This window comes from Macaca mulatta, chromosome 5 (assembly GCF_049350105.2).
Source record: "Macaca mulatta isolate MMU2019108-1 chromosome 5, T2T-MMU8v2.0, whole genome shotgun sequence".
Classification (NCBI taxonomy): Eukaryota; Metazoa; Chordata; class Mammalia; order Primates; family Cercopithecidae; genus Macaca; species Macaca mulatta.
This window is the reverse complement of record NC_133410.1, coordinates 184,448,482-184,469,218: the sequence shown is the minus strand read 5'-3', so window position 1 is coordinate 184,469,218 and position 20,737 is coordinate 184,448,482. Positions and strand designations below refer to the sequence as shown.

At 38.6% G+C, this 20,737-nt stretch overlaps 1 protein-coding gene across 2 annotated transcripts in view; it reads left to right on the top strand.

Annotated features, from left to right (window-relative positions):
• The first annotated feature begins 17,510 nt into the window (after positions 1–17,510).
• The window catches only part of GPM6A (glycoprotein M6A), a 369,395-nt gene continuing 366,168 nt past the window's right edge, over positions 17,511–20,737 (top strand). Inside the window, exon 1 of one of the 2 annotated variants that reach the window (XM_028848000.2) lies at positions 17,511–17,686. Coding sequence is in view for 1 of the 2 variants with exons in the window: in XM_015139516.3 (XP_014995002.1) it covers positions 18,351–18,354 (4 nt within the window). In the remaining variant the exon portion in view is untranslated. Of the gene's footprint in view, positions 17,687–18,306; positions 18,355–20,737 lie in introns of those variants that run through there. The other variant, XM_015139516.3, reaches the window with a different exon arrangement.

Sequence of the window (20,737 nt, the reverse complement as noted above, 5' to 3'; positions counted from 1 at the left end):
GATAGTAGTCGTTTACAGAGCAAAGTAGAGGAGGAGAGGGGATGTCATTTTGTGGGAGAAACAATTGTTTGAAGCCAAAAGAACAGCGTATTTAAATGTGTGAAGTGAATGTGTGGCAAATTATAGGAACTATCATGATATCTAAATGATTATGTGCAGGTTGAACATAAGGCTCAATGCAGGGAGTGGCAACTGAATGGGGTGAGGCTGGAAGGTTAAGCAAAAGACAACCATAGCTTGAAGGGCTTTATGGGCCATTTAAAATGTTTGGGTATTACTTTATTGTTTAGGTGGAAGATTTTAAACCAGGAAATTACATAACCAGATTTCCAGTTTTAGGAAGACAAATTTGGCTAAAGAGTAGATGATAAAATGATGAGGTGCAGGGACACCACTAAGAAGTTATTACTTATTGTCAATCAGATGGTTTCCAACAGCCCTCTCCTGCTCTGAAACACTGCCGATCTCCACCACGCTCCTGAGAGGATATTTTGCAAGCTCTCACTTCCTGCTCTGGTCCAGATGTTCCTCTTCCAGTCCAGAGAATCAAGAACTACAAGAGCCCTTTAGTGATTTCAGACTAACTCATTTCTTTCACTATTCAAGAGCCCTTTAGTGATCTCAGACTAACTCATTTCTTTCACTATTAAGCTTCCACCATTGTATTTGGACCACATGTTCAGAATTCTGTTAAGAATGCCATCATTGTTTTCCTTCACTGAGCAGGTCTATAGAGTTACTTTGGGATTTCAGACTCACTCTGCTACTTGTTAATGTCTCCTAATCTGCCTCTATTTATGTATGTTAACAATGTAATTAGAAATTAACAGCAATGATACACTCATCTCAGGGTTTTCGGGAAGATTATATTGTTTTGTTTATGTAACAGGTCTGGCACATTGTAGGCATTGCAATAGAACATGTTTATTATTTACAGCTGATCTGAGATTTCCTGTAATTTTTTCCTCATAAGACTTGAGTGTTCTGATGTCAAATGTATTTCCTTCTCCCAGTTGCCTAATGCAAATATATAAATGGAATCAAAATAACGTCAAACCGTATTTAGGTTTATCCACACAAAATACAGAACTAGAACTCAAATGTTGCAGTAAAAACATAATATATAGTACCTTCAAAGATGCAAATGCATGAAGCAACTTGAAAGTGCTTATCTTCATTAAATAAATATATGAGGTATGACTGATGTGGCTTAAATGGGGCTTGGAAGCCTGGCTCCGTGGCCACATGCACAAAATGAACCTCGTTAATTTATAGTTCACAGCAGGGATATTAGTTGTTGATATGGATAAGGGATGTCTGGTTCTTCTACATTAAATGTAGATCTCATTTGAATTGTATTTTAGCTGTGGTGTTTCTGGTGTCTTTGAAATAATTTATTATAGTATAAGCATGTTTGGATTCATGAAATGCTTCAAAAATTTTGTCTAGGTTTATCAAATCATCTTTATGCTTACAATATCTAAAGTGAACAACATTTAAAACTGCTTTATTGTTGGAAAAAATTATGTCTCGTTTGCTTCTGATAATTAAACCACATTTCACAATTGATTTAAAATGAAGTTTCTTAACTTTCCCCTGTATCCTTTGGGGCATACAGAATGGCGTACTGTTAAATGAGCCTATTTTATATGCAGAACCTACAGTTCTTCTCTAACAAATCACTCTAAATTCTGCCTTTCACACTTTTACTTTTATTATGTAGACAGCCTCTGTGATTTCTTAAACATTTTTATGTGACTTTGAAAAATAGTGTTGGTTGTGCTTATTTATATTAGGCATAATTGAAAATTTACAATGCACTATGTAACCTAACACTTTTGATTACAATTACAGATCATGGGCTGGGCATGGTGGCTCACACCTGTAATCCCAGCACTTTGAGAGGCTGAGGCGGGCAGATCACCTGAGGTCGGGAGTTCAAAGCCAGCCTGACCAACATGGAGAAACCCTGTCTACATCAAAAATACAAAATTAGCCAGGTGTAGTAACATGTGCCTGTAATCCCAGCTACTCGGGAGGCTGAGTCAGGAGAATTGCTTGAACTCGGGAGATGGAGGTTGTGGTGAGCCGAGATCCCGCCATCGCACTCCAGCCTGGGCAACAAGAGCAAAAATCTGTCTCAAAAAAAAAAAAAAAAAAAAAATTACAGATTATGGTCTTATTTCCAAGTCTTTCTTGAGGTCAACAGCAAACACACAAAAAAGAACATGTTGGAGAAGATGATGAACATGTGTGAATCTCAGTCTTTCCATCTGTATGTAGAAACAACATGAAAACCTTATTTATTGTTTTGTTGTAAGGTTTTCAGGTAATAGCAATGTAAAGAGGCTAAGAAAGTGTATTCAATGATACTCATTGAATAAACATTAGCAGAATACAATTCTGGAAGTAATGCATATAACACAAAATATCAGCTTTAGAATTATTAAAAGTGAGGCAAGGCGTTCCAGGAAGTAGATGAAGAGATCTGGCATAGTGGTTGTCAACCACGGTCACATCAGGAAACTTTCAAAAAATATTAATCACCAGAAATTCTAACACATTTAAATGGTGGTGGTGTCCAGGTATAATTTTTAAAATTCTAAGCTGAGACATGATTGCTCACACGTGTAAACACAACATTTTGGGAAGTCAAGGAAGGAGGATTGCTTGAGCTCAGGAGTTTGAGATCAGCTTGGGCAACATAGTGAGACCTCATCACTACTAAAAAGTTCCAAAAAAATTAGCCAGGTGTGGTGGCATGTGCCTGTAATCCCAGATACTCAGGGGGCTGAGGTGGGGGATCACTTGAGCCTGATAGGTTGAGGCTGCAGTGAGCTATGATCCTGCCAGCCTGGGCAACAGAGCAAAACCCTGTCTCAAAAAAAAAAAAAAGGAAAAGTAAAGTAAGTGTGGCCAGGGTAGGACCACTAGTGTAGTTAAAGGTGCCTGAGGGGTACATTGCTGCACACTGGCTTTACATGAAAGCCCAAGATTCTCAGATATATTTTACAACATTAGACAAAAGTTCAGATTAAAAATTTCCCACCAACGCATTTACCTTTAGCTATAGCATTTATTTCATATATAAGTGCATGAAATAGTGGTCTGTAATTTATAGGACTCAATACACAGAAGAGTAGTGGTAGCTTGAAAGGAATATCAGAGATGTTAAATTGTTAACCATTTGTTTGGAAAACATATAAGGCCATTTTTATTAGCTTTTGCTAATGCTCTTATATCTTTTCCAGTTAAAGATGTATGAAGAGTAGAGGATATTAGAAACTAGATTTTAAAAGCAATTGTGGAAACCTCAAGATGAAATTAATATCATTAATAAAAACCATAAGGATTTCATTTACTTAGAGGTGATTTTATTAACACTGTTTAATTAAGGGGAAGGCTACAAATCCCTCTATAGTAAAAAAAAAAAAAAAAAATTACAAATCCAGTGAAAGCAGCAATCTGCTTTTACATCTGTTTGAAAATGTCTTCATGGATGCAGATGTTGGAAAATTCTTTTCCCAGTGGCTGTCTGTGTTCTATAATCAATGTATTTGAAGAGGTGCCAATGTTCTTGAGGAAGAAAAAAGGGATTTCCTACTGCTTCTTTTTGATCATTGAATACATATCTGAGCCTTGTCTTTAAACCAATTAATTCAACACAAAACTACAGGTAGTTATCTGAAAGCCCTAAAACTTAGCACCTGTATATGTTAGTGATGTTTATGATCATATATCATAATATCTTGCCAATATGTAAAAAGTGTAAAACTGGAAAATTCTTGTCTCATGCATACACCTTTACAGATTCATGCCAATTCACCCACTATTAAGGAGACCAGTGAATACTCATTCTTACCATCGCAGAAACTTAAGTGGCAATTGTTTCTAGCAAAACAATACTTACATATGCAGCTTCTATGTGGTGTAGTGTAAATGTATAATTCTGTTTAATATTTAATCATTAAAATATGCTAAATAATAACAATTAAAATATGAGTCTTAAGTCGCAGACTGGGAGGAAATATTTGCAAAACCATGTTTGATAAATGACTGTTAGTCAAAATAAATAAAGAACTTTAAAAACTCAACCATAAGAAAAACAACCTGATTTTCAAAGGGCAAAAGATTTGAACAGACACCTAATCAGAGATAATAACAATATATGAAATGAGAATATGAAAAGATGTTCCACATCATATGTCATTAGAGAATTGGAAATTAAAGCAACAATGAGACAATTCTACACAACTGTGAGATGGCAAAAATCCAAAACACTGACAAGAATGTGGAGAAACTGGAGCTTTTCACTCACTGCTAGTTGAAAGACAATTTGGCACTTTCTTATAAAACTAAACATGCTCTTACCATAAAATCCAGCAGTCTCACTCCCTGTTATTTACCTAAATGAGTTGAAAACTTATATGCACACAAAAACCTGCATACAGATGTTTATAGCAGACTTATTCATTAACTTGGATGCAACCAAGATGCCCTTCAGTAAGTGAATGGATAAACTGTGGCGCATTTAAACAGTTACATATTATTTAGGACTGAAAAGAAATGAGCTATCTAGGCACAAAAAGACACAGAGGAACCATAAATACATATTACTAAGTGTAAGGAGCCAATACTGTTTAATTTTAACTATAAGGTTACACATTGTATGATTAAAACTATATGACATTCTGGAAAAGGCGAAACTATGGAGTCAGTAAAAGGATCTGTGGTTGCCAAGAGTTAGTGGGGAGGGAGGAAGGACTAAGTGGAGCACAGAAGAATTTTAGAGCAATGAAACTATTCTGCATACTATGATGGTGGATATATGTCATTATGCACTTGTCCAAACCCATAGACCATGTAACACCAAGAGTGAACCCCAGTGTAAACAATGGACTTTGGAAGATAATGATGTGTCAATGTAGGTTCATTGACTGTAACTAGTGAACTATGTTTATGGGGAATGTTGATAGTGGAGGAGCCTATGTGTGGGGCAGGGGGATATTGGAACTCTCCATATCTTCCATTCACTTTTGCTGAGAACCTATACTGCTGTTTTAAATAGTCTATAAAGTGCAAGAAAGAAAGAGACAGAGAGAGAGGAGAAAGAGAAGGAAAGAAAGAAGGAAAAGAAAGAGAAAAAAGAAAGAAAGAAAGAGAAAGAAAGAAAGAAAGAGAAAGAAAGAAAGAAAAAGAAAGAAAGAAAGAAAGAAAGAAGGAAAGAAAAAGAAACTTGCTTTCTCAACTGACAGCTGCAACCTCTACATTTGAAAATACTGACATGAACAAAATGAATCATCTATCTCATGGAAGGGAGGAATTTTCTCCAAAGAAAGGCAAAGCTTTAAATAAGAAATGAGAGTATGATGGGAGCTATCTTCCCCTGAGCTTTAAAGATGCTATCATGTATACCTAATGTATATCTTATTGTGTCTTATACAGTGGAACATTTTTGTATAGTATCATGATGCCAGCTAAGCTGTGACATCATTTTGAGACCAATCATTCAGAATTTTTAAAAAAGAAATTATGAATTTTAGGCTAGGCACAGTGGCTCATCCCAACACTTTGGGAGGCCGAGGCGGGAGGATCACCTGAGGTTAGGAGTTTGAGACCAGGCTGATCAACACGGTGAAACCCAGTCTCTACTAAGAATACAAAATTAGCCGGGCTTGTGGGGGCATGCCTGTAATCCCAGGCTACTCAGGAAGTGGAGACAGGAGAATCTCTTGAACCCAGGAAGCAGAGGTTGTAGTGAGCTGAGATCACACCATTGCACTCCAGCCTGGGCAACAAGAGCAAAACTCCGTCTCAAAAAAGAGAGAGAGAGAGAGAGAGAGAGAGAGAGAGAGAGAGAGAGAGAGAAATAAATAAGCAAATAAATAAGTAAATAAATAAATAAATAAATAAATAAATAAATAAATAATGTATTTTAAGTGTAGATGCTATGAGCTCTTGAAAAGCCAAAGTTTATTATAGGTTTCAAACTAGGAATGAAAAGGTCACTGAAACACTCTGCAGGTTTTAAATTCTAGCAAGGTAAATATTGATCAATATAACTCAGATAAAAAGCTTTTTAGGAACACCCCAACCCCCTTTCTTAAGATAAATGTGTTCCAAAATCAAAATGTAAGGAAACCACTCTGGATTATCCTTACCAGTGATAGTTCATTTCTTGCTATAACCCGCATAAGGAGCTATTTTTATAAAATTCTAAGAACCTACAACTTCTGGGTCTAAACTTTGGTGCTTCTAGCTCAGGAAGCTGGTTCTCCACAACCTGAGATACTTTGACCAAAGTTAACTTTTTCTCTCTTTGGCTTTTTTTCTCTTTTGCTTGTTTTAAATTTTTCTTCTATACTGTTTTTTTCTTTTCCTCATTTTTTATTATTTGCTTACTTTCTTTTTTCTCACTTCCTTTTTTCATTTTTATTTTTCTCATTTTTATTATTCAGCCTTTTTCTCATTTTAATTTTCTTAATTTCTCTCATTTTTTTGTTTAGTTATTGTTATTCTGGCACTTTTTATTTTTGTTTGGTGTTGTGTTTTGATTCCTCTCAATGACCAGTTCGTTACATAGAATCTGGGCCTGAGTTTCTGTCGAGGTGATTAGGACCAAGCTTCTCAACAGCTTTTCCCAATTTTAAGCTGACTTTGTGACAACTTGCCTATAAGCCCAACATGCTGCAGTGCCTCTCAGCCATCTCTATTCAGGAAGAGACCCGTAATGGCAACGACTGGCTCCTTAAGACCATCAGTGGGGGTAACTTCACCAAGGTGAAACTGGTCTGGCATATTTTCACGGGGAAAGAGGTGGCTGCAAAGACCATCAATAAGACTCAGCAGAACTCTTCCAGCCTCCTGTGACTGTTCCAGAAAGAGCAAATCAAGAAGGCCTTGGATCACCCCCATCATAGCGAAATTATTTGAAGTGACTGACATTAAGAAAACACTCTACATTATTGTGGAGTATGATGGTGGAGGAGGGGTGTTCCATTACCTGGTGGCTGATGGCAGCATGAAAGAGAAAAAATCACAAGGCGAATTTTGCTACGAAGTGCCTATTGTGCAGTATTACCACCAGAGGTGCATGGTCCTTAGAGACCTGTAGGCAGAACACCTGCACGCAGCTGACATTGCAGGCTAGCTTCACAACGAATTCACATTTGGCAGCAAGTGAGATACCCTCTGTGGCAACCCTCCTTATATTGCCCCACAGCTCTTCCAGGGCCCAAAGTACAACAGCTGCCAGTGAATAAGTAAAGACTGGCAGTCACCCTCTATTGGCTGCTCAGCGTGTCCCTGCTGCCTTGTGATAGACAGAACTTCAGATATTGAGAAGAACATCTGATTCTTCTTTCTATATGTCCATGGAGTGTGAAAACCTGCTTAAGAAATCTCTTGTCCTCAACTCTGGCAGGAGAGGCACTTTAGAGGAAATCAGGAAGCATCCATGGATGAACATGAACCACGAGAAGGAACTGAAATCTAAACTCTTACATTGACCCACTTCCTGCTTTTAAGAATCCCTAACAGATTGAGATAATGCCCATGGATTATATGTGGAAAGAGATTCAGAACTTGTTAATGGGTCAGAAGTATGACAAAGCAATGAACATCCATCTGCTTCTGGGCTACGAGAGATTTGAGATGGAGCACTACCCCATTCTCCTCAAGCCTCGGCTTCAGCTGATCCCACCAACAGCTGTACTCCTTCTGCACTTGCACGGTACAGCATGAGATCTCTGCCATCTCAAAGCGGCAGAGTTTCAATGAGCCTGCCGTTCCCACCTTTAATTCTTACTCTAAGAATAGCAAAGACATGGAAGCAACCTAGATGCTCATCAGTGGTGAATAGCATAAATAAAATGTGCTACATGTACACTAGAATACTATGCAGCCACTAAAAATGAAATCATAACCTTTGCAGCAACATGGATACAGCTAGAGTATCCTATCCTAGGCAAATTAACGCAGGAACAGAAAATCAAGTATCACATGTTGTTACTTGCAAGTGGGAGCTAAGCATTGGGTACACATGGACATAAAGATGGGTATAGTAGACATATATTAGAGGGGAAAGAGCTGAAAAAATATATATTTATATGTATAATATTTATATATATATCATAGACATATATTAGAAGCAAAAGGGCTGAAAACAATCTATTGGATATTGTGCTCACTACCTGGACAACAGGATCATTCATAGCCCAAACCCCAGCATCACACAATGTACTGGGGTAACATGCCTGCACATGTACTCCCGAATCTAAAATAAAAGTTGAAATTATTTTAAAAGTCCCCTTATGAGCCCTTTTGTGGAGCACCGAACCACTTGTTATCTGCTGCTACCCTATCCATGAATCACTGAATATTCACATGAACTCATCACATTTTTTCAGAAACATAGTCAGAGTACCACAAGAATTCAGTGGCCTGGGCAGAACCAGGAGTCAGAGTGGAAGGCCAGTGGCTCTGTGAAAGTGCCTTCTAGTCACCTAACCTGCATGGAAGTGAAGACCACCTCCTTACAGCATAGCCCTCCAGTATGGTCCTGTGGCCTCCCTCTCTACCCACAATGCCAGCAGCACTGGTGAAGCCCAAGTTGAAACTGATTTCCTCCAGAGTCTATCCTCCAAATGAAACTCCTTTCACTCTGGACAGTTCAGACAGATGCATGTCCAGCAAAATATGCCTGAGGATATGACCCCCAGCCTCTTCTTCTGACAACACCCAGAGCCTACAGTGGGACATTGGGAGGTTCTTCACCATTGATCTGCAGATACGTATGTTTCTAGTTGGCCAGAAAAATAACAGCATGAAGCTGAAAGCAGTGTGTATCAGACATAACAAGATGGGCGCAGAGGCAGGAGAGGCAGTGATAAAATCAAGAAAGACTGTCAGGAGTTCAAGCTGTGCTCCCTGATTTTACCTGGAGAACGAAGACCATGAGCTCCATGGAACCCACCGAGATGCCAGAGATGAGCCGGGTGCATGGTCAAGAGAGCTTTGTGCAGTGAAGAATGCAGGTGTCCAAACTCTAAGCCTGGGGGCCTGTCAGTATTCATCAGAGAGATAAGAGAAGAGACCTCTGGCCCTAGTCATAGGCCTGGCCCTCTGCCCCACCTGGTGAAGCTCTAGAGACTGGACTGCTTTGAGAACATGGTTCTGTAAACATTAAAAAAAAAAAATTAAAACAACATATACTAATTATTGCATTTAAATGTTAAGGAAAACCACTCTGCTTTATTGCTATAGCTGTCACAAGACACTTACCTACAGCTTTGCAATGGGGAGGCTCAACAGCCTTCAAAATTATCTTGTGACCCAAATGCAAACCACAAACAAAATCACTTTCCTCAAGGGAAACCAAAGCCCAGTGAGGCCATCCTAGGAATAAAACAGAAGTTAAGGAATTGTAAAGGAGACTGTATTTGGAAGTTGTTGTGTTGGTGTTTCTGGCTGGGAAAATAAGGCCTGAGGGTCATATCTGTAACGACATGTATTTTGTGAAACAACCACTTCAATCTTTATAAAACTGAAACAAATGAGCGAAACCGAATCCAAACCAAAACAAAAAGCAAACACAAAAAAATCTGAGTCTTGTAGATGGAACCTCACTCCCTGGTAAACCAGTCTGACCTCCCCATCTTTTTCATCGTTGGTTACCCTGCTCAAGGATCCATGATTTCCTCTTGGTCGTTATTCATTATAAATTATGAAAATTTATGCTTCATGTTTATGGTTTATATAGACTGTTTTCATTTATTCCCATCAGCAATTTTCATAATTGCAGCTAATATTTGTATAATTGTTTAAAATGTTCAGTCTTTCAAATGCATTATCTTATTTAAATTGGACTTTGACATTTTTTTCTTTCTTTCCAATCCCCATAATCACTGTGGTGTACTGTAGTATCCCTATTAATAATTCTCCCAGCACCTGTCTTTGAAGACTTGCCTCAATAGCAGGAACTGTCACTTCTGCTGAATTTTACAAATCTACTCTTTAGTCTTTCCCTGGATCTCACTGCACTCCAAATTTCTCAGCCTCTGAAATATTAAGGTCTAATATAGCAATAGCTGACCAACAACTTTCGTCTATCCCCATCTTTCAAGATTTATTTACCCCAAATCTGCTCTTAAACTTCGTTTATCCTTTCAGTACCTTGGCCCCTTCTTCTCTCACAGTCCATTGCTACTGTCCTGGGGTCTTCTTTCTTCCTGTTCTAATTTGGATAAATTAACTCCTTTTGTTGTTTTTGCCATCAACCTTACCTCCATTTTCTCCCTACTGCTCTACCATTACACTCACAAATGCTCTTGGTTTTCTATTAATTCAGTTTTCTGTTTTATCCTCTCCTATAGTCAAGTTATAGATTGGTGTCTCTGTAAATTTAGATTCAGTCTCTGCTTGGACCTCAATGTTACTGGATGTTTCTTTATTATACCATGGTCACCTCCCTATCCTCTTCACTACAGCAGCTGTAACAAACTTCATTACTTTTCTTAAGTGGGGCTGCAGCCCCAGTTTGTTTTCTCTCAGCACATCTCCTTCCTAGTACCTACAGAATACTGAAGTTATCAGGCCTCCACGAGGTCCTGAGGTTATCAGCCCTCTGCTCCAAAGCTCCATATTGAAATAAAAATCTTTCTTCTTTTTTCTTTACACACTCTTTCTCTACTTCTTTTTCTATCTCAGAGGATTAGGTAATTTTGCCTCTTCTCTCTGGCTTATTCCTCCTCCTGTGTTCCAGATAACATCTCTTCATTCTACTCTAAGAAGTAGATCTCAAGATTGAAACATATATATGCATTAACATATTAAACATACAGTTCTTTTTCTTTCATAAACTTCCTCTGACACTTATTGCCCACTCTACCTTCCTTCACTGTGAACTGTAAATAGGTTGTCTACACTCTTTTCCTATCACCCATTTCCTTATTCCTTATCTCTCTGCTCTTCACTTTTTGATAATACTCTTGCTACTGTTTCACCAGTGACTTCATAACCACCAGTCCAAAGGGAACTTGCCAGTCCTCTTCTTCTTCACTCTTTCTGTTTTTTCTAGTTGACACTTCTTTCTTGTTGAAACGTTCTCTACAGGACTTTCTCTGGGTTCTTTCCCTAGCCTAAGATTATTTTTTGCACTTGTCTGCATGAACTCCTCTTGTCCACAGTTATTAAATGTTTGTGTGTTCCCATTCTCCATCGTCAGTGTTCCTTTCCTCTTGCTGAACATTCTCCCTACATAAATAAAAAATCACTGGCAATGTAGAAATGATACTTGGCTGGGACATAAAATACTCATTCAATGACCCATAGTCACTCTATGCCTACATTAAATCCCAATGCTTTTCAAGTTCATGTGACATTAGTAATCTTTGGTAAATAAAACTGGCTTAAAAACTATTAGTAAAATAAAATTAGAATGTCTTCAGAATTGTAGGTATTAAATATAATTCACACATTTTTGCCTGGATCTATTGGACAGATAAATTTATACTGTCTCTTCTAGATTTTTTTAAGGCCAGAAAACGATTTCTTCTGTGATATATTTGATGCTTGCTTAATTTGTCTGTGAGTTTATTTCTTTGATTTTGAGTCTTTAGAGTCTAGGGTTTAGAGACTTGGTCACAGTGAGGGCCAGGGCACAGCACCCGAACCTCATCCTACCTGACCCAGCGGTGCCTCATTGTCATGCTGGGAGAAGCTGGATTCACTAGACGTTGTATTGAAAGGTCTTTCCCCCTTGAAAGAAGTTTGATTCACCAGGAATTCTCTTGAAATGTCCTGGGCACTGCCTCTGGTATATAACAATTAAAATTGCTAACTTCTAAGGTTTTTCCCTGAAAATTAGGGTTACTAAGAGTTAGCATTGTAATTAATATATAAAATTAAAACTACCAGGTATAAGAGAAACATTTCTGTATGAAAAATGTATAAGGAAAGTACAATGTGTTTTGGGTGAGGAAGGTTATAACAAAGGTATGAGAATGTGGTTTTTGTTAAAGAAAAGGTAAATTAATTTTTGCCTAGTTCAGAGGCCATGTAAAAGTTATTTAAAATTGAAGGGAAAAATAATAGGTAAAACTAAATGGATATAGAAAGTTGGGGAAAGAAAAAGAATGAAAAAATTTTTGAGAGTTATAAAAGTTTTATACAAATCTTATGTGGTGTGGTCAAAACTGATTGAGATTAAATGGAACTATTTATAGTCTTTTATTAAATTAGCTCTAACATTAATAACACACTGATGCAAAGATATATTTTAGTTTTCTCTTTTGAACATGATTTTCATGTAGTATTGACAAGAGATAGTATAATGGAAGATTATTGTTCAACTTTTGAATAAACTGCAAAAAATAAGAAGTAGAAGGGAGAGTTTGACTCACACTGTCTTTATTAGGTACTTTGATTGGAAAACTGAGTCTCCTCTCTTTCAAAGAGTGAAGTGTTTTGCTTTTGAAATCTTTTAATTATGAATTTGACTAAATGAACAACTTATTTTACAGTGACTTGTGATCCTATTTTGATCAAATCTTTTAAAACTTTTTTTTTAATATAAAGTGTTTTAAACCTTTGATATTTGACAAACTTCCAAAACCAAATTTTAAATTCTAAAATTAAGTCTTTTGGCCTCAAACTAACTTTTGGATATTCTATAAAGAACCCCTGGAAGTCCAAGAGTGATATATAAGGCTTATGTGATGTGTAAAAATCATACAGAAATATTGTCAAATAAGAAATGGTGCTTCACTCTCTTTGAGTTATATTTGTATAAATGTGTTCCAAAATTGCATGAAATTCCTAAAATTCTGATATGTCTTGGTATATGATATCAGTTACGATTATAATTATTATGTTAAATTGCAGTATACCACAAAAATGACCAAATGTCCTTGTCAATTGCACCTTTAACCATGGCTATTCTGTATCTTTTGTCATCCTCAGACAATGATTGTTTTACTTTGAGTCTTCTCAGAAAGTAGTTTGCAATTGGCTGCAGTCCAAAATGTGCTTATTTTTCAAGGAAATTCATGGAAAAGACATTGCCAAGTACCTTTGAATACAGGTTTCTGAGAACTTCAGAGGTCATACCATTAGACTAGGTAAAAACTTTCAGAAGTCTAATAGAAAAACTAATGAGTTCATGAAGATTGCTAACCCAACATCAAGCAGAACAAAAGTTAGTCATATAAGACTGAACTGATAGACAACTGGAATGATTTTTCTATGATTTTTTTAAATTTGAAATATAGCTGATGGTTTTTGTTTTCTAGAGTCAAGAAAACTTTTTTTCTTTTGAACTATTTATAGCTTATGGTAATTGGTAAAGTATAGTTTTGTGAGCAAAGTGGAAACATTTACCATTTTCTCTACCTGATGTCACTAGAATTTAGAAACTATTTGTGGGTGGTCTTATTTTATGGCAACATAGTTATTTGCATATGTTCAATAAGAATCTGTCTTCTTCCAAAAGAATACACAATTGTAGACAATATTTTACCAAGGCTGTGGATGGAATGACATATTTTCAGATATTACCACACTACTTTGAGGAATTGAGGTTGACTTTCTAGAGCTGATTTAAAAAAAAAGCCCCCAGTAAATACTGGCCTGGTGGCTTGTCTATATGGTTTTCTTACAAGGTTCCTGACCTTGCAGCAAGTAGAATGTCACTTTTTGGCACGTTCAGGAACCTCAAGATATTTTGGAATCCTTGAGAAAAGGGGAATGTACCCAATTCATACAGGTATTAGACACAGTCTCATAGCAAATCCATGGTTTGGCTTCCTAGCCTTGGGAGGTTTTTAAAAATCTAATGTGAGATTCCTTATGTAAAAGTTCCAGCAAAGCCAACTTTAAAAAAGGCTGTATAGCAAATCAGTGTTCTTACTGCACTTTGTGCACATAATTAGGCCAATTATAATAAGAGTAAATCTTACTTTGCAAATAAATTGGTCTTACTATGACTCATCTTTGGTAGACCTGGGGGACTAGAGAGAGAAACATATGTTTCAGAAGAAAACTATAGTATACCTGTTATTGGATTTTAGCCTTGTCTATTGTTCTTAAGCTTTTATTATTTGCCTACAATTTGGACTGTGTTCTGAATTATTTTCTGGCTACAAGTCTTTAAGGTTTTCACATTTTTGTGTCATTTTTCTAACTTGAAATCATTAGAAATTAAAAATGTGCCGTTTAAAAAAAGCTCTGCAAACTAAAACTAGATAACATGATATAAACTTTGAGAAAAATCACTACAGCAACTTATATACAAACAGTCTTCATGCCTTTTGATGTCTGGACTCTTCCAAACGTTCATTTGAATATCTGATTCAAACTACAATCCAGAAAAAACCTGTCAGATTGCCATCTAAAGATCCTTCAGATATGCTAGAAAAATTAGTTTATAGACTACTCCAGACATTAATCTTTGTTTTTCTTATGTATCTACAGAAATGCCTCTTACTAAAGATCTGTTTGTCTGCACCATAAATGGAGGTCAAGCCCATCTGTCATGCCGCCTCCTGGAGTGGGACCCTACTGTTTACCTCAGCTGAACTTTTCTCAGGACTAAGAGGCTGATTCGAGAAGCTATGGGATAACATATTTAAATTTGTTCTTTTCTGCTTATCCCAACTGGTTTTTCTCCTCCTTTGCCTGCCTCCTCAACAGCAACCTTTAACTCACATCTTTCCAAAGTTATCAACCTTGCCTTTAATAAGTGAAACTTTCTTAAAGAAAAATTTCCAAAGGAGAAGAGAAAGAAACTAAAATATTTCCCCTCCAAATTTATTTTCTTGACATATTTCAAGAAGACTATTCAGAAAAGCTAGAAATTCAAGAATAGCTGAAAAGCTGCCTTTCGTGGGGGGAGATTCGCATCAGTAGAGAAAACCTTCATTGATGCAGCCAGGCTTTCTCTGAGACCTTCCTTTGTCTGGATGTGGGAAAGATTAAAAGTCTGAAAGAAACATTTACTCTGTGTTCTCAGTGAGGGCTGAGCCCTGCAAGGTCTCATCTGCATAGAAAGGCCACCTTTGCAAGCCTGGGCTCCTCTTCTCCCCCTCCCATAAGCTGTCTTGCCACCGTAACCTATTTTGCCATAATATAAGCCCCGATTCTTTCTTTAACCTCAAGATGGAATATATAAGATTCTCTACCCCACTGGGGGTTGAGGTAATCACTCTGTGGTTCTCTGCGCACATTAATAAATTTGTACGCCATTTCTCCTTTTTATCCATCTTTGCTCAGTAGATTTTCAGTGAACTTTCAGAGAGCAAAGGGGGAGTCTTCCCTTGGCACCGACAAGGTTATGTAATGAAAAATATCTAGCCAGGCACGGTGGCTTATGCCAGCACTTTGGGAGACAGAGGCAGGTGGGTCACCAGAGGTCAGGAGTTTGAGATCAGTCTTGCTAACATGGTGAAACCCTGTCTCTACTAAAAAATGCCTGTAATCCCAGCTACTCAGGAGGCTGAGGCAGGAGAATCGCTTGAACCTGGGAGGTAGAGGTTACAGTGAGCCAAGATCGTGCCTTTGCACTCCAGCCAGGGCAACATGAGAGAGACTCCATCTCAAAAAAGAAAAATTTCTATTCATCTCAGAATTTTACAAGTTTAGCTAAAGCCTCAATTTTGAGTCCCATGGTTGGTAAGTATCTCCATATTTTAAAAAAGAAGTGTTAGTTATATTTCCACAGGACTTGCTAAAAGGTGGTCTAAGCAATGAAACTGAAGATGAGGGATGAGTGGGAAGAATATTTTGGAAGCAAAACCTTAATACTTGATGGACAATGAGGTGACAGGAATGAGAAAGCAGAAATACTGGATAATTAGAGTAAAAAAATATAATGTACTAAGTGAGATAATGAATTAATTTGCATATGTTTATTGAATTCCCATATAAAATCATGTAACTTGTTAGGTTTCAGGTGAGATAATGGCCTCTGTATGCCTGAGATCTAGGATACTGACACCATTTACATCATCACTGTAAGATAAATGAATTAAACATCAACATTTTGATGTATTCACTTATAATAAGCCAAAAGAAAGACATCATGATTTTGATTATTAAAAGCCAGTATATGATGATTTGTATCTTTAATGTATTACAAATGTCATATATTTTACCGGGAATGTTAAAAATATTTATGAATTATATTTAGTGTTAAAAGATATCACCATCTTTCTCAAGCATGTGGCAAAACCAGTTGGATACTGAGAAACAATGTGGTTAGTTGACTAATATCATGGACTCTGGAGTATTTTGTCTTGGGTACGAATTTTGCATTCCCATTTATTACTAGAATTTGGGCAAGTGCCTAATCTCTGTGTGGATTAATTTCCTCATCTGTAAAGTGGGGATACCAGTATTTTCCTTTTGTAGTGAGAATTATATTAGTTAATACGAAGCCCTTAATACAATGCCTGACACTTAGCACACTGTACTCAGTTTATGTTATAATTATTATTTTGTATTTCAGGATTATCATAGAATACCATGGGAAAAAAACAAAAAATAGTTCTAATTTTTAGAGTTCAAACATTACTTTGAATAAATCTTCAGGAAATAGATTGTAAGTTGCTTGCGTTGATCCTAAAACTGAGCTTATGAATCAATCTCCAAAATCTATCACTTATCTTTTTTTTTTTTTTTTTTGAGACTTTTTTTTTTTTTTTTTTTTTTTTTTTTGCACTTCTCTCTGTTGCCCAGACTGAAGTGCAGTGGTGCAGTCTTGGCTTACTGCAGCCTCAACCTCCCAGGATCAAGTGATCCTTCCACCTCAGCCTCCCAAGTAACTGGGACTACAGATGTACGCCACCATACCCAGCTAATTTTTTGTTTATTTTTTGTAGAGATGAGGTCTCACTATTCTGCCGAGGTTGGTCTCAAACTCCTGAGCTCCAGCGATATGCCTGCCTCAGGCTCCTGAAGTGCTGGAAGTACAGGCTTGAGCCAGCAACTCACCTTTACTGAACAAATGTATTAGTGTTATGCTTTGCAACAGTCATAGTTCATGTTAGTCAATTTCCAGAATGGTGATGCATTTCTGAGTGATATGTTGAACACTTTTAATTTTTATTGACTAATTCCTTTTCCCTCCCATAAGAATGACTGTATTCCCATGTAACTGAAGTGCATTTACAACACCCCTGCCAGGAGTATATAGCTCTTCCATTACGTGAGAGAGAGCTGTGCAGATGTTTCTGTGGCATTTTAATGATATGTTCTGCATTTATCCATGCATTCTGCTAAAAATATTGTTACTGATTTTTCATATCACCTTTTCCCCATTAGGTAGCAATGTTCCTCAAGGTAAGTAATCATGTCCATTTTATTTTATTCTTCCGCTTACTCACAGCATAGATATGTGCATACTTCTGGGTGTGCTTTGCATGAAAAAGCAGTGTACGATACCTTGGGGACTGATTTACTGAAATAACTTCTCCAGTATGACTCTTGAAAGAACTAGGTCAATAACCCATAGAATTATATAATTTTTTTTTTTTTTTTTAGCTTGAAGAGGCCTTAGAGATCACTTTTTCCAGATCCTTCATTTTACAAATTAGGAAATGAGCCAGGATTACAACTCATCCTCTCAACTGCCAAACCCTGTGCTCTTTCAGCCTCATCAACTGCCTCTTGGATTGAGTTGTTCATTTTCCAGGTGATTTCTGCATATTATTGTGTGTGTGTGTGTGTGTGTGTGTGTGTCAGGGTGCGTGCGTGTGTGTTTATGTGTATGGTTTTTAGGACTTTATAACCTTGTCCAATTACAGAAACATATTTTATGTAGAAGAAAGAGGAGATGACAAAGTATAAATTAAAGGGAGAATTTTATCTTCCTCTTCTCTTTATTAATGTTATTATCATTAAGAAACAAAATGGTATACAGAAGACAAGAGACCATAAAATTATCATATGAAACCTGTCTCTTGGAATAATCTCTTTCCAGATTCCACTTAGAGATCATTATCTTGGCTACTGAGACAACGTGTGTGTCTGTAACGTGCATTCAATGTATTTAGGAGAGAGACTTTGCACGTGTCTCTAATGAAAGGGAAAGGGGGCAGGGTGGGGGCCTCTGGGGAGGAGATCCACAGCGAAGGGGAGGGAAATGGGCTTCTAGCAGAGGAGGCAGGTGGAAAGAGGGAGGGGTCTGTGCGCCCGCAGAGTCGCCAGGCGTCCTGCGAGTTGTCTCCGCTGGGAGGGGCGAGGCTGTCACTTGCCAGGGCTCGAGGAGCCCGAGCGCGGCTTGGAGAACTTGGCCCCGCGCAGCGCCTGGTCACTCGCTCTCCTCTGGGGACTGCAGAGAAGCAGGACCTCGGGCCATGGGTGAGTGCGCGGGCGGGCGCGGACACTTCGCCCAAAGGCTCGTCCTCGGGAATGGGCATTATAGAAAGAAAATGAATGTTCCTCGGCCTCAGACTGCGTCCCTCCCAGCTCTGTCCCCCCCGCGCCCCGCGACCCCCGCCCTCCTGTCTCTGGACTTTTTTTCTGGGAGCGAGGCGATGGCTATGGGTGGCACCTGGAGGTGAGGGAGGGTGCCCGACTGTTTACAGTGAGTCAGGAGGGTGGGAGGCTGCGCCTGGGCGCTGATCCTCTGCGTCGGCCCCACGACCCAAGCCTGGGGGTCCGGTCTACTGTGCTTGGGGCGGTATCTGGGAAATAAAGAAAGACTAAGAGACCCAGGATCCGAATAGCGAGCAGATTACAGGGAGATCTCTGTCCTCCGGAGTTCCCACGTTTTCATGTTCTCTTTGGGGAGCAAGTTGAAACGGGGCACGAGAAATGGAAACTTCCTAAAACTTCCACTTGGTACAGGTTTGAGCAAAGGAAGGTGCTGGGGCAGGGCCAGACTGGGGACAATTTCTAGTCCCTCTCCAAACGTTGTGCCCATGTGCACAATAGGTTTGAGGTTGAGGCCGAAGGCTGATTCTTCCTAAATTCGACCTGGGTAAACAGCGTGGTTAAAAGGGCGTCCACACTGGCTCGGGTCACTGGATAGTGGAGTTCGGCGCAGCTCAGCTTCGCTCAAGTTTCCAGGCAGGGTTCGCTTATTCGGTGTTTAGCGGAGGCAGCTTGGAATAGCTCCAGGAATGTGATTGTGTGTGGCGGAGGGGAGGAAGAACTGGGTGTGAAATAGCCGATTCAAACCCACCACTAAGACGCAGGGTCCCACGAGTCACCTCGAAGAGCGAGGGAGAGGCTGGGGAGGAGAAAGCACTCGCCATCCCCGGACTGCAGCATCCACAGGCGCAGGGGCGATGCTGCTCTTGCGCGGTTACCGGCTACGTTCAGCCCGCAGCCCGGGTTACTCTTCCAACCCCAGCGCGCTCACTTCTTCCAGCCAAGTCCACAGGGCGCCCCTCCCCCTGGCTTCTCCCTTGTCCTTTGTTGTGAGGGATTTCTTCAAGAGTAAAGGAGGCCTTGGGGACTTACGTGCTCGGGTTGAAATTCCTAAATTCCCACAGGCTCAAGGGTTAGGGGATGCTTTGACTACTAATCATGGAGTTTATAGACAGTAGCCAACTTGGAAGAAAGGAAAAAAGAGAAAGCTGAGGACATTTTTGCCTATGAATGTTAGCTGTGATCAAGACATTCATAGTCTCTTCTTGCTTGACCCTTGGAAGAGTCTTAGAAGGACCCATTTTTAGGGCCTTTGTATAAACAGCGTTGGAAATGGTCTTAAGAAGAACTGTGTTTAAATGTTTTCTGAAAAGGAAGGAGTATTTTCAGGTTAAAAAAGAAAGATAAAACATTTTCCCAAGTGTGGCAGAGAGTATTTCGGACTCTTTTTTTTAAATTTGGTTGTTAAGTGTTGTGTTCCATTGGAAAGACAGGAATATTTTTAATTTTTCTCCTAAACACAACACTTACTGTTCTACTTGAGCCTATAAACTCTTGTTTATATGCTCACACAGGAGAAAAGCTGTCATAAATGGAAAGTCAAAATAATTGACTTGATGTACTCTATTCATTAGCTCTATTAAAAGCATTACGATGCCAATTGGATCCAACATAATAAAATGTCCAGAAAGAATTACATAATTTACCCTTGTAACCTCAAGTTCGAGAGGACTGGCTATCAAAGGTAAGATATTCATAATTTCAAAGTTAATTATTTCTTTAATTTCCATTTCCATACTATAGTGAAAACAATTTGTCCTGGATTTTTGCTTCAATGCTCATGGATAATTATCAATCATCCCTCATTATAGGAAGGTGCTGTTGTGTGGGATGGTGTGGAGTTAACAACTGAGTTGTCAGGATCCAAAGCTTGGTCTGTAACTCTTAGAAGTTCTCTTTCCTATCTGTAATCTGAGAGATACCTAAAATTTGTGTGTTCCTTCTTCTGCCAGAAGTGGATTACATTTTTCCTATTGTAATTGAGGTCACCAGAAACTCATGAAGTCAGGGGCCTAGTAGGAGAGATTAAAAATATTCCTGAACTCTCTTTAGGTGGAGGTAGAGGAATAAAGTGAGGAAGCCAGAGGTGAGGGAAATAGAGAAAAGAACAGGCCTGTAGCAAGGGAGAGTGAGGGCATGAAGCCAGAACTCAGGACAGAGATTCAAGTATGCAGTCCAGAGAGTAGGAAGAGCCAATAAGCAGCAAGGGGCAAAGCAGGGAAAGCAGGAAGGAAGTGCATAGGGGAAATAGAAAACATTTGGCCACTTAAGGCCATATCTCTCCTCTTCCTTTTAATTTACTTATGAA